The sequence below is a fragment of the Prunus dulcis genome, chromosome 6 (assembly GCF_902201215.1).
Source record: "Prunus dulcis chromosome 6, ALMONDv2, whole genome shotgun sequence".
NCBI classification, from domain to species: Eukaryota; Viridiplantae; Streptophyta; class Magnoliopsida; order Rosales; family Rosaceae; genus Prunus; species Prunus dulcis.
In genome coordinates this window covers 10,231,669-10,246,539 of record NC_047655.1, presented here as the reverse complement: position 1 = coordinate 10,246,539, position 14,871 = coordinate 10,231,669, and the positions used below count along the sequence as shown (strand labels likewise).

The 14,871-nt window shown below is 36.7% G+C and overlaps 1 protein-coding gene across 2 annotated transcripts; it reads right to left on the bottom strand.

The window, feature by feature from the left end:
* Window positions 1-5,192: 5,192 nt before the first annotated feature.
* LOC117631254 lies at window positions 5,193-14,871 on the bottom strand. 2 transcript variants are annotated; one of them, XM_034364295.1, is made up of 16 exons: window positions 14,779-14,871; window positions 13,546-13,887; window positions 12,422-12,665; window positions 11,747-12,024; window positions 11,375-11,545; window positions 10,417-11,181; window positions 10,220-10,314; window positions 9,637-9,699; window positions 9,419-9,507; window positions 9,251-9,316; window positions 8,460-9,089; window positions 8,249-8,320; window positions 8,034-8,104; window positions 7,875-7,932; window positions 6,291-6,588; window positions 5,193-6,045 (listed from the first exon to the last, which is right to left on the bottom strand). In XM_034364295.1, exons 2-16 carry the CDS (start codon window positions 13,818-13,820, stop codon window positions 5,399-5,401), a joined length of 3,822 nt encoding a protein of 1,273 aa, XP_034220186.1. In that variant the 5' UTR covers window positions 13,821-13,887; window positions 14,779-14,871; the 3' UTR covers window positions 5,193-5,398. The 2 variants fall into 2 exon arrangements, with proteins under 2 accessions (XP_034220186.1, XP_034220187.1); XM_034364296.1 differs by having other exon boundaries at window positions 6,324-6,588.

Sequence of the window (14,871 nt, the reverse complement as noted above, 5' to 3'; positions counted from 1 at the left end):
AAATCAGGGTTATATTGATTATCAAAGAGATGTTTGATATTTTTCTTCATTTAAAGAATGTGAAATTGACATTGTTATTCAGAAACAGTGAAGATGAAATATGAACATTGTGGGGTAATAGTGAACCATGACATAGGTAGTATGGCTTAGGGTTACACATACGGGATGAGGCTTCGAGTTTGAATTCTAGATTTTCAGTAGACGATGCTTGAGACATAGGGCTCAAGAGCCTAGCTAGGTCTAGTTATTGGGGCTAGGAGCTCGAGGTCAATCGCTAGAATTTCATGGTTGGGAGTCGGTTGATCAAGTATAATTGATACGTGGGTGAAGGGGGTAAATTAAAACCTCAATGGACAAATGTATGACAATAATGATCAAATAAATCTGGAGACAATATGACTAGTCAACAACTAGTCATAGACCTATGAACATATAAGCATAACACATATAATATATCAAATATTCAAATCTTTGCAAGCCTAGAAGATAACTATGTGACAACCTAGGCACTCAGAAGGACCTGTCAATCTAGGTATCCCATGTACTAGCAACAACTAGAGTGACAGGTATGTGAACATTCATCAACATTTTAGACATAACATATACAGTATGACTAGGCATATAAATAAGAGAATCACACCATAAATGTTTACCCAGAAACCCACCATTGGGAAAAACTGGGTGTCATCACTCCAACCAGACAATCCACTAAGTCAAGGAGGTTCTTACAGAAAAAGTAATTACAAGCTCAAGCGATCCTAGTTCTATTTAGGAAATGAGTACTATCTCCATGTGCAACCTTCTTCTCCAAATTTAGTTGAGCTAGCAGCTTGTCCTTCATGAAAATGGCAACTAGTCCATCAGCTTCTTCACTTCATGGCACCGTAACTCAACTCCAAATTGACAGATCGATGAATATGTAGATTCAAGGAATAAAAGATCGATTTCTTGAAGAAACCATTCTTGAAGAAATTAATCCAAGAATCTGATCTAGATATGAATGAGAATGTGTTTAACTATCCTAGATGCAAATTTTGAAGAACAAACCAAATTTCAAAAACAATTTGAAAATCTCATTTTGGAAACCTCATACCTCACTCATCTCACCATTTGTAGAGGAGAAGAAGAAGATGACTATCTTTCTCTCTCTCAAAAATGATGAATGAATGAGTGAAGAGGATTTTAAATATCAAAGCAGAATTTCAAAACCACTTTTCAAAATCTCATCATGAAAACCCAGGCTTCACAAAGAAGGAAGAAACGCAAAGAAGAAAGGCTCTCAAAATTCTCTCTATCTGTCAGAGTGACAGCTACAGTGTTGTAGCCTCCCTTTTTATCCAAAAAGAAGTCTGCCCTAAATTCCTCCAACTAGCAATCACTCAATGGCTTCAAAATAAGACCCAAAAAAAAATCAGGACATAAAACCTATAGCAGGTAACACGTGAGAAATTAAATGAGCTAGCAGTAACGGATGACTAGTCATCACGTTGACTCGATATGTCTTAATATATATGCAATGCATTGAAGATCTTGATTGCATCGTGCCACTATTGATCTCAGCCACAATAATCGTCTTCAGCTAGACTATCCTAGTCTAATTAACATAGAGCTTGATGAATTACATGTGCAATTACAAAGTTGTCAAGGGAAGCTAAAAGACCTTGGCTAAACATAACCTAACATTGAGCCTCGGGACCTCGGGCAAATTGTTCATTGCCATGGGCGGAACCAGTGCAAGGGCTACCCTTGGAGGTAGGGAAGGTTTGGGGAAAAAAAATAAATTAAACACATATATACCCTAATATTTTTAATTAAAAAATAAAAATATATATACAATTTCAACACCAGTATGCATAGTCAGAGGTCTTTCACATTTGTATTTGGTATCAAAGTTTGTCTCAACATCAATTTTAATCTTTTTTCATTAATTTGTTTCCAAAAAAGAAGCATTTTTCTAAATGAAATTCACCCTTTCGTGAATAATATGGCTCTAATTCCAATTTTTTTTTTTTTGGTGTTTACAATTAGTATGATTTATATGATTTAATGTATATTATTTCTAGAAAAAACTATAGAAAATGTAAGTACCAAAAAAAATTATCATTAACTTTTAAACTAATAACTTTAGCTAGCCCACCCACTAAAAATTTTCTAGTTCTACCCTTGCTCATTGCTTAGAATCTAAGTCCAAAGAACAGATATAATTAGGGACTTCAGGTCAAGTGTGAAGGCCTGGATCCCAAACTATAATCACCCCTGATATGTGTTTTCAGTTGACTCGTTTGACTGGAGGTCAACGTATACCTTGACCGTTATGCTTGGCAAGGATAGAAAAAGTAAAGATTTAACCAGGGGGTCATATCCTAGGAAGTCGCTATGCCCTTCACTTTCAGCTCATGAATCTAATAGTAATACCTCAATATTTGTGAACCAAATCCAAATGCAAGATTTCATTCTAATACACAACCACCGCAAGCCATGCAATTTACCAAGCATAGATCGGCTATATACAAGAAATATTTCTCCTTAATTAACAAGAGATTAGTTAATAAAAAGCTTGCGCCTAATACAACCAATATGTGCCATGGGAAATACCAACTCTTGGGCTCTAGCTGAACTGTAATGAATTCCATTACCAACTTATCAAAATAGATTTTCCCCCCCCCCCCCCCAAAGTTAGAAAGGGGTAGGGGGAAATATCACAAACACAGATATTATGGGGCCTTGAATTCCCGACCACTCGGGAGCACACCAAAGACTTGAACCAATCCAACTTACATCCATTTGGTCAAAATAGAAAAGTATATACCTTACCAAAATAAAGTAATAAACTTAAAGTTCTGCTAGTGCCCTAAGGCACAAAAGGCTAGGCTTGCTTTCTAACTAGAAAACCTAGAAGAAAGCACACACTAGAAATGTTTTATATGACTTCTCGAGTGATGGATCAGCTGAGCATATGAACTTTGTAGAATGATCAACAATTATAATTGGACAATAAAATAGTTAATTAATAGCCTACAAAGCTTGGTAGCCCAAAAGAAAATTTATTTTACAAATCTTTCTGTGGAGATTCCGTGTTGAAGAATATGGACGTCGAGTATGACATGCTCCTGTAGTTGATTGATCACTCCATCCCCTTCTTTTTTTCTTTTTCTTTTTGCATTCTAAATTAAACCACTTTTCTTTTTGCTTCTCAATTGGCCTCAACTTTTCTGTCCATTAGGATCGACATGGAATATATAAACAAAGGTTGGCATACCCATCATTATCAGCATGCCTTTACAATCCCCATTAGATATCATAGGCTACAAATAATCCTATCTTCCCTTTGCTTTAAAGCATACGTCTTTTTTTATTAGGTTTGATTTATCCAACACTAATGCTGCCTTCGTCATTACTTTTTCCAATTAAAAAAAAGATATAAAGAGTGGGAGACAAAATATTCTTACGAGCACCCAATCAAAAGTGCTTCATGTTGTTGTGCGAAACACATCGTTGTGTGAAATTATATGAATGTGTTATATAGAAAATTAGATATAAACCCAAAAGGTGAAGCATTCATTAGGAAAAGCTCATGTGTTTTGTAGCCCTTAACTGAGTATATTATGTTAAACTTTCTACTCGAGGTCGACACCATATGTTTGTTGTATGAAATTATCTGTCGTGTTATTCTTAATATTTTCATAAGAAATACTATGATAAATTGATATATCATGTCCTTCGTATTTCAAAAGAAAAACGCCTTACTTATATCCAACCCGATTGGGAAAAGTGAACACATCTTTGTGGCATGTTTTATGCTCCTAATCCAGTTATTTTTTTTTTTTTTTTTGGGACTGGAATTATGCAGCAATGAATATTGGTTTTTAAATCATATCTTATATGTTTATATATAAGAGTTTTTTTGTCTTTTGATTGCTAAAGCTGACCTGATCTAGCATAAAACATGCATAAATATCAAGGGGGGCAAATGGTGGTAGACCAAATCCAATACTTCTTGCAATTGATTAACATTATCGTCTAACATTAATACTATTGACTTGTAGTTGGTGGATGGCGGTTTGTATTGTGCATATATTATGTATATAATATGGTTTTGTGGTCAACTGTTTTAGCTATATATAAACAAAAGTAATAATAACCATACAGGCATATTTGTTTATCCTAATGAGTTTCAGAAAAAACATACAGAACAGTACAAATTTCCAACAACCACTTCATCCATGACAGCTGATTTGATTAAGTAGGAAATTACAAAAAAATTATGAATCGGGAAACTTAAGAATAAGGGAATAAAGAATCAGATTAACTACTCTTCTAGTTATCTAAATCCTAATTTTAAAGGTATTTAATTACGAATTTTAACATGGAAATAAAAATATTTTATTCTATTTCTTCGATTATAGTTTGATGAATAAACCATTTTCGATTTAGTTTATCTCGTCTGATTTTTGTCAAAAGAATAGGTTCATGCTCCAGCTTGAAACTTGATTTGGATTTTGGGACCATTTCACGTCAATTATGTATCTAAACATAAAAATTAAAAGTACTCGTATATGTATGTTTCCCACATTTTTGCCATGAGTCATGACACAATAGTGTGGCAGGCTGCCCTAGGCCTACGTCTAGTGTTGAAGGTGAATGACCAAGATGAATGAACAAAACAATGGCAATTTCAATTGGTTTGGGCCATTAAGACCACCATGGCCCAACCATGCCTTTCTCAGAGAATTGAAAAGGAAGAGCTTCATCACACCATGGTCCATTGTGAATGCCTTCTTCAAAACAGCTCAGCCACATACTTGCCAAAATGCTTTTATTCTATATAAGTTATAACCATCCTACAAGCTATGTCTGTCGAGACTTCGTAAGAAGAATTTCAGGAAATTTTCAAATCAGTGTAGCACGCACAATTAACTATCAAAAGTCTACAATAATTGGATTCACTACCTTAAATTTTAACAAAGTATGAACTACCTATGCACATGCTGCGGGTTCCGTCAGTTGATCACGGCAATATGTCCGCCTCTTTACATTCAAGTTCGATCCCCCCCTCTCTAAATTAGACTAATTTAGAGTATCGCTTTGTCAACAAAGTATAAACTACCTATCAATTAGTTATAGTTTTAGTGTGCCTCCACATATACGATCGCACATCACACTTTAGGAGGGGATATAAAGTACTTGAACAATAAAAGAAATACACATCTAGTTATCACATTAAAAAAATCTTCAATTACCTCGAAATTCATTGCGTAGAAAAAATTACAATGTGTAGTTAGGTGTGGTGTGGTGCATGCTCTGGCTATACTGACTTGGCTTCAATCTTAGAATTGGTTTTGGATTTTTGATATAACCACCAAAAGGGGATCGGGGTGAAATAAAAGTAAAAGCTGCCTTACATAAGCATCAACTCTGAGAGATCATCCATTGGTATTTCGAGACCAATGGAATCATGATCTTGCAGGCCGTCTTCATCAAAGTTCAACCATGAACTGAGATCTTGGTTCTCTTCCAGTGAATCTAATTCATGTAGTTGCAAATTTGCAATATCAGTGGGTTCATCTGCCTCTTTAGACGATGGCGGTGTAGGAGCATCACTCAGCAATGGTGGGCCCGTCCTATGTTTCTTATTGCTGGCATTAGGAACCGATTGACTTGATGAGTGAGTATTCTTTTGCTTGGATCTTCCTTTTGTTTTGCGTTCACTTCGGGAGCTGTCCAATGATGTGTTACCAACCCCACTAGGTGAAGTGTTTCTTAAATTATCCAAGGTTTGGTCCTTATTTCTCTCACCTCTGTTTCCCTTCGCGTCGTGAACAGTGCTGTCAAGAGTTGAAGTTAGCCTTGAGGAAGCACTTCCAAGTCCAACAACATCAGTAATCAGCACTTCCCTCTTTCTCCCCTTGTTCAAGTTCGACATCGATCCATGCTTGGAAGAAGCTTGACCAGACGAGTCAATGACAGCATGAAGAACCCCTGATGAACCCCTGTCATGGTTTTCACTAGGGGAATCATATCTCCCAAACGCACTGGATACTGCACCTGCAGAATCATGGAACAAATCTTGTATGGTTATTAACTTGGTACCCCACAACAATCATTGAATGACATTTTTATACGATATAGTTAAAAGATCTTTACCCTTACAACTTGAATCAGCTAAGAACACAAAAGGAAAGGGTAAAAAATGATAAAGAAAAAAGATATGCTCCTAAATTAAATTCTCAACTTTCATGGATACATATTGATATCAGTAACCGAGCATTTACAGGTCTAAGTCGACATACCAGATCCTCTGACTTCCGCTTGATGGGAACTACCAGATCCTCTGACTTCCGCTTGATGGGAACCTTCATTGCATGTATTACTAGCAGTTCCAGAGCCAACACAGTCGATAGATTTTGCAGCATTGTTGCATGAAAGTTCAGAGAAGATAACATTCTGCAGTGCAGGATCAGTAAAGCAACTAATGCCCTTTTCTTCAAATTTTCGACATCTGGCAAGTGTGCGTTTGAGAAAACTCAATGCCACTTGTTTTGAAACCTTACGGACTGCACTTTTTGAACCACTACTCCCACGGCAAGCCTGTAAACGTTAAGTTGATGGAAAATGTTCAGTAATCTATCATATGCTTTGGTTCACCATTAATCTGATTACAAATTCACCTTACATATTACCATTATAGCAGACATAAGTATTCCTCATAAACATTCACATATAGTGGTACTATTCCACCCACTTCTGTCTTCCAACTCCATCAATCAAAACACATCCACATCATAGACAATAATATTCAATCAAAGAGAACACCATGCCCATCTCTAATTATGCCTACTGAGAAAGATGGTATTGGCCAGCACATGCCTTGCCAGTGAGATAAATTGTAAGATGAAAGGGGAAAAAAGAAGGATTGCTCACTGTAAAGAAGACATAAGTTGCTTTTGGGGCTGTTTGTCAGTACTTGAAGTATTTTCCGAATGGAAAGGATGGTTATCTTCAATGTAGGAATGGGGACAAATTTGAAACAAAATGGGATGGGAGTAGCATCACTTATCCAGGATTGCAGAACCTCTAAAATTAATTGATACAATATGTTTGCACATGAAAGATAGTGCAAAGAATCATTGATAGCACAGTTAAGGACATGAGATACTCTTTTTTTTCTTTTTGGTCTATCAGAGCAATTCGCTCATGTTCAGGTTTTCTAACTAATATGATCAGCAAGATATCAGAAAATTATCCAATGCTCCCACATTAATTAATTAATTTGTTTGTTAAACAGAAGCAGGTGTTGACTAATTTGATGTGTGTCTAACTTTATCAAAGTCCATGTTTTACTTTGCTCACATCTCTGGATGAAGGCAGATTAAGCTCCAAAATACTATATTAGTGAATTTCCGAAAAACAACCTAGGTTTAGTCGGTGATGGGAACACTACACATAACACTCAACACAGTGCATTCCACTCAAATTAAAAAAGAATCCTGCATTAACCTCTATATGGATTCTGGAATACACACACTAATAACATAAAGATTGCTGTCCTTTCTTTTTTATCAATACATGCCTTCTTGTGGAAAGTGAAGTAATGACAGGAAGAAGTGAATTCTAAAGAAACCTGCGCAAGTTCATGAATTTTTATCTAAGGACAAAGGCGCCCTAAGATAAGGGGAAGTTAAGAAGGATATGTTTTTCAGAGGATAAAAGCATGGCCATGAAAGGGTATCTTGTTCCATAATAGTATACAACAACCCCATAGGTACTAGTTTAATATCTTGATCAAGAAGCATACCAAGGGCCAAAATATTAAAGACAGATGAACAACTTGAAAATGGATAAATATAAAAACAAAAATGAAAATAACCAATTACCAGTTGTTTCCTGTAAGCAATCTCAATAAGCTGATCCATTGCAACTAGTTCAATTCTCCTGTGATATGAAACGACATTAATCTAAAACATCATGACTGAACAAAGAAAATAACTTAAATAGTACAATCAGTAAAATATCCACAGCCTTGTGAACCCTACCGTCTTTCTGCAGCTCTTTCTTTCTGAACAATTTTATCAATTTTTGCTAAGTGTTTCTTCTTCGTCGCAATCTATTAGTTACGTAAAAGAGATGTAAGAAATGGGAAACAGGAAGGTCAATGGAAAATAAGAGGATAGTCGTTATGAAAATTCACTATGCATAGATACTGTGATGCATATAGCCTGTACAAACAGAATATTTAAGAAAATGCAACCTGTTGATGCAGCCCTTGCTTGAGTCCCATTATATCTTGATTAATCACTTCTTCACCTTCTGTAAGATCAGGCTGGAGCAAGGCACCCACCAAAAGAAAAAAAAAATGTGGAGAAAGGTAAGAAGTATAGACAAAACCACCAAAAAATAACTGGAATAAAATTTTTCCCGGAAGGTAATATTAAGGACCAATGTCTGAGATGAGTGCTTACCAATGTCTCCGGACATAAACCAATACTCTGCAGCTCCAGGAGAAGCCTGTCATCCAGGCACATCAACTGATATTGGCACTCTGAGGAAGGCAAGTTAGTAGTCTTGAGTTCCCTAGGTTGCACATGACCAAGATCAGTTGGACATATTTCACAGGCATGCCCCACATCAGAAGGTGAGACGTCCTCATCTGCCTGCCACTGTTCATCGTTGTGTACAGAACTGGGCATGCTTCTATTTCTAAATGTATTAGTTGCAGCACTTCTATCACAAGAAAGTCTGTCCAGCAAGCTATTTTTCTGAGTCTGAAAATCCCCTTGCGACTCAACTTCAGATTCTATCCTGTCCCAATCTTTGGGTTCAACGTCAATCTGATTACATGAACCACAATGAGAATCATCACTCGCACACCGTAGGTGCAAATTTTTCCCTTCGCTATGATGGTACAGTTCTTCACTTTCATCTTCTTCAATTAAAGCAGAAAGAACTCTTTGGTATAATGGAGTAGCCTTTTCCAACCTTCTCATGTCAAAATTTTCACATAAAGCATCAGTCTTTGATGAATCTTGATTAAAATGGTTCCCTTGTCTTTCCCCAGAACAATTAGGGAATTCTCTATGCATAAAAACACCCTGCAAGAATTAGTTCACAACTAATCAATATCCACACAAAAAAAGTTAAAAAGTTTCCTATCCTTTTCTCCCTTGAGTTTAGTTTCGCGAAGATATGAAAATAAAATGAAATGCATAAAAGCAAATGAAAGTTCACAAGAACTAATGGCTAACTGTATTACCGAAACATTATATTCATCACCAAACATCTGAGACAAACTCTCACCAAGCTCCTCTGCAAAACTTAGCTGATCCATCCAATATCAAAAAACGGGAAGAGGAAAAATTTGTGAGTGTCTGACCCAAGGATACTCATTCAATTTAGATGCATCAGGGGACCCATTTAATACCTGCCGCTGTAAGTAGGATATGTCCTCTGAGCTGAGAGAACCAAAAACTGATTCCATTTTCTTCCAAAATGGGGCAGAACTTGCAAGTTCTGCAGAAACCAGGCAGAACTTTAGTGACAAATGCATGGATGTGTAACAGAAATATGCTGCTTTTGTAGAGAACTGTTAAACTTTGTGTGTGCGTGTGTGTTTGTGCACTAAACAGTCAAGAAGCATACTACTAGCATTCCGAGCAGAATTGGCAGCCACATATAGTTCTTCATGATCATCATCAGATTCACCTGATAAGGATATGACAATACATATTAAAAAGTAATATTGCCAAATTCTACATCTAAGGCCTTTTAATACAAGTATTTCCACAATATTTCATAATAGACTTGGTTAAATAAAACATGCATGCTAACAAACCAAACACATATAAAACAGAAAATGAAAATAACAAAAAAGATATTTTTTAAAATAGACACAGTATAATTAACATTGAAAAGTAAAATAACAAAAACTTCTCCCTAAAGACATGGAACCTCTGCAGGACAACAAGCAAGTGTTTTAGTCTCCAACATTTCACATCCTTTAAAAAAAAGAATTGAAGAGGAGGAGAAGGAGGAGGGGGAGGGGGTTGGATTTCTATCAAGGAAAGAAGGGGAAATCTAGTGTATTCCATGCAAAACTGAAATATCAATTCCAGATCCACAATGTTTATTAAAAGCCCATCAATATCAGTTAACTTTGAAGAACTTTAGATGCCAAAAGGAATTTGAAAGTAACCTAGCAGAAGTTGCATTATTTTAACACTACCTGTGAAATCGGGTGAGTCATTGTATGTTATTGGCCCAACACGAGTTGACCCCTTGCGATCTTTCAGCTTTTTCGAGGGTGGACGACCTGTTTTACTAAAAGACCATAAAGTACGATTAGATTTCAGTCAATACACTTAATTCATTGACGCAATAGTCAACAATACCAATGGGACTGATAAAAAACAGTTTAGATACCTTCTATTCTTATCGGACATAGGTTTCATCCCGTGAAGAGGCTTTGTGGTTGGTAAATTCTCTGGTTTCTCCATAACTGGAGGAATCCCAGGCCTTGTCAAAGATGGACCTCTTCCACTTCTTCCTTGCCTTCGCACACCATCTCCAATGTCATTAGTTGGTGATTTATTCTTCTTCATGGACAGTAAGTGATCCCCAACTTTTTCATCTGCAGCTAAGGCAATGTCACCACGGTCCATTCCCTTCTCTTTCAACTTTTTTTCCCCAGCTCCCGATTCTTCACTTCCAGATAACCCGTATGGAGATGAAACATTCTGAAGTTCTCTTTTAGATTTCGCGGTATGATTATCTAAACTGCTCGTAACTTGTGATCCATTGGTCCCAACATTAGAAGTTCTAGCACTAAAATCAGAAGTTGCAGCGCCTTGATAGGAAATCTGAGCCTCAGCATTGTTTGTTACAGGAGAAACTAAGTTTGTTCTCCTTGTGCGAGAGCTTTTATGTGGTCTCTGACCAACCCACTGGGCCATAGGATGTACAGAAGAACCATTCGATGTTGCACACTTTTGATTATTCATCACACTTGCTGCTTGGACTTTGTTTTGACCACTAGGCTGTTCCAAGCCTTGAAAAGCTCCGGACGAAGGGTGAACATTAGGGGATGAGTCTATATTCATGACAGAGCCAGTTCGTGGTGCCCTAGAAACCTTTCCTTTTATCACAGGATTAGGACTTCCTGCACGGTTATCCTCCTGAGGATTTAGCCTGAGGCACAGATTCACGAACAAATTAACAGTCTCATTTTAAACACAAAAGTGAATTTTGAAATCCCAGTGTCAAGGTTATCAGGTGCAAATTGTGGTTGTCTTTAATCCAACAACTTCAAATGACTTTGAAACTCTACTAGATATTGTAAAAATCATAGTATGAATAAGATAACTCAGAATGAAATACATACTTAATGTTTCCTTTCAACACAACCCTCTGCTCTAATACAGCTGAACGGTCTTTTGGAACAGGAGCACTTTCCAGCTCATTCTTGAGTACTGTACAGGTACTGAGATTAGAAGGTTCAAAAGATGGTTCCGCCAACTTATTGATTCCACCAACTCCAAGTGAAGATTTTAGTCTGCAACATATCAAAACCTAAGTAATCATACTTACCGAAAGTATCTCTATGCTCAATAAGTAATCATACTAAAGATATCATGAATCAACAGTAAGAAAGTGTGAACCTTAAGCAGAATTACACAAATTAGAAAATTCATTTTGATAGACAAATATATGTATATAATATATATATATATATATATATATATTATATGAATACCTGAAACCTTGAGCATCACATATGCGTAGCTTAGAATCACCACTCAGCTTTGGATGCGTAGCCCGTTTTATATCCCGTTCACCACCTATAATTCTATTACTCACTGCTCCCACTGAACGTTTCTTTTTTATTTTGTGATCCAACCCTTCACCTCCAGCAAGCAATCTGCGGGTCTTTTCTTCAATCCTAGCAGAAGCCCCACTAACAGCCTGAAGCTTATTTTCGTCCTTGTCTGTGGTCGCCTGCTGCCTTGAGGTGGCAGCTGACCTAACATCTGCCTGGTGGCATTTAGAAAATGTGTACATCTTAGAAAGAAGCTTGCATTGATCACTTCAAGAAGCATGAAAGTAAATATTGAACTAAAAGAAAAGCTGCAAACAATCTAAATGCCTGAAAACTCGCCAATCAATTTAGTATAAAATTCTGATCCAAAAGTAGGCTTGATCTAAACTTCTCTTTTATTGTACTTGTCTGTGTTTTTTTCCTTTTAGTATAAAGACTAAAGTAGGTTTATTTTTATTGCATAATGAAGCTACAGAAGAGTAACATTAAGAAAATCCAAATTAGGGAATAGATTTTTCTGCATTGGATGCCATTTCAAAATAAATCTATTTTTGCTAAGCCACAGGTACCAAGATTAAATTGAAAGAATTACAATTACTTCAGAATACGAACCCGCACATCAGCCACTGACGTCCGAGCGCGTTTATTGAACCCAACGCTCTTGGCCCTGTCTTCCAATCTTTGAGTCATATTCTCTTGAGGGTTTTTATGAATTTGACTTCCCAATTTCACTAAGTTTGCTCCATTGGACCTCTCACTCGATGAAAGATCGCTTCTCTGTCTCTTCTTTGAACTCAAAGCTTCTCTGTACTTATCCAATTTGAAAATGGATTCACGCAACATTTTTGCTCTGTCCCTGGTAGAAAAAAGCATGTTGTTAATATATGTCACGCAAATTCCAGTGAGTGCTCCATTAAGACAAGATTACATCGACTACAATCTTACCATTGCAACAAGGCGCATTTGTTTAGAAGTTTACACGAAAAGCGTAAGGCGGACGCTTTGCCACAAAATGTACTCTATTTGAACGAGGCTTAAACCTCTTTTGTGCTGCTGGTTTATTTTTTATATTATGATAGACTTTGAGAGTTGTTAGGAGACTTTGTATTATTTAGGTGTTTTACTTATGCTCTAACTTCTTTAGATAGGACACTTTGTATTGTCTAGGTGTTTTACTTATGCTCTAACTTCTTTAGACTTTGAGAGTTGTTAGGAGACTTCGTATTCTCTGCTGTAATTATCTACATAATCAACTGCACCCCAAACTCCTCGCGTCTGGAACAAAACCACCCACACCAGCAGCCATATTCCAACCCTAAATCCCTAGAAGTTCATCAATCTAGCAAAAACCCACGAGATTAGCTTCAATATAATTAAGTTTGATTGTGAATTTTTTTTTTTTTTTTTTTTTGGATAAAGTGAGATTGGGGGAGGGGGGATTCGAACCTCTCTCTCTCTCTCTCTCTCTCTCTCTCTCTCTCTCGTGTGTTGTTATCTCTAACTTAACTTTAAAGTCAGGTGTTCAAAGTATCAATGGAGATGATTTACTAAAATTGTACCGTTAAAAAACCGGTACCGCGATTTGCATGATCAAATGCTCCTTTTGATTCAAATTTAATGAACCACCAAGATCCTCAATTACTTTTGAAACATGAACAACATCTTCAAAGATGAAGAACTTTGTTGAGAAAACTGTCATAGTGAGAAGTAGTTGCTGTAGGGTGAATGGACTTTACCTGGCCTTTCTAGACGCATCTTGCACGCTTTCCTTGAAGTGCTTTAGTTCCTCTGTTGCCACTGGTGGTGGAGGTTTCGGATGGGCAACTCCAAAAGAATGGTCATCCGATATACTACCATGAGGAAAGCCCAAAACCCTTCTAAGTTCTCCCGAGCGTGTATATCTTTGATTGCCTAAGATAATGGGCTCCAAAGGCAAACACTGGGGCAAAGGAGGCATAGCTGATGATAGTGTTGCACTACCCCGGTTTACATTATTCCCAGAATTTAGCATTAGTCACTCAGTTGCCTAATTGGGCAGCTTCTGAAACTGTCCAAAATCAACTTGAATTTGTTTGTACCTGTCATCACATAATGACCAACAAAAAGAGTAAGTTTCCTTTCAAGTACTTCCCTGCGTCAACAATCAACTATTCTGCAGTGAACTAAAATATGTGCTAAAAAAAGTACAAAATACTAAAGAAAACTTCTATTGGACAAGCATATAATGCCCTGCCGCTAGACCCAAAATTCCCACCTGAGAGAACCAAGAATACAAGCTCAATTGAGCCTCAAACAGTTATTTGAACTAGTAGGGCATTATTTGAACTAGTAGGACAGTTATTTGAATACTTACATTTATCAGCTAATGCAAAAATATGTTCCTTTTTTTTTCTTTCCCATGCTTTCTGACCAACCAAACAGGACGATTGCCTTATTGGACATCAACCCTCATTGCCACTTGATTACATCTTTGAATTAAATTTTAAAGTTTGCACAAACCATCTATGACCAACCCATAAATAACTCTAAAAGTAAGACTATCAAATTTTGAACTTATGAAGTTTTCATAATTTCCCAAAAAAAGGAAATTTAAACATTATAAAATAAAAGTCCATAGAACTACGCCCAAACCCTTTTTGGCTCGGAATTTCAAATTTCATACACTAAAACAGCATAAGAATAAATAAATAATAACTATAGAATTTCCTTTCAAATTTTCGCTTTATCTTTGCCCTGCATTACCCAGGTTTTCCAGCAACCAAACATACTTGAAACTTCAAATAATAACTAAGAAAGAAAAAAAAAAAAAAAATTAGCATGCCCCAAAAACCTGCGGAGCCCTAAAGTTGAGCCAACTTTGTTTTAGAAGAAAGAGAGGAAATTCTAGGGTTTGGGCTAAAATTCATGCGAAATTTGAATGAAAGAACATAAAATGAGGGAAATTTGAAAAGCGAGGGTTCGAACAGTACCTGAGATTCAAGCAAGTCAAGCTCAGATCAAACCCGCAAACGGAGACCCAAGGACGACGTAATAAAAGCGGGAGAGATTAAGTCCAGCTGTAT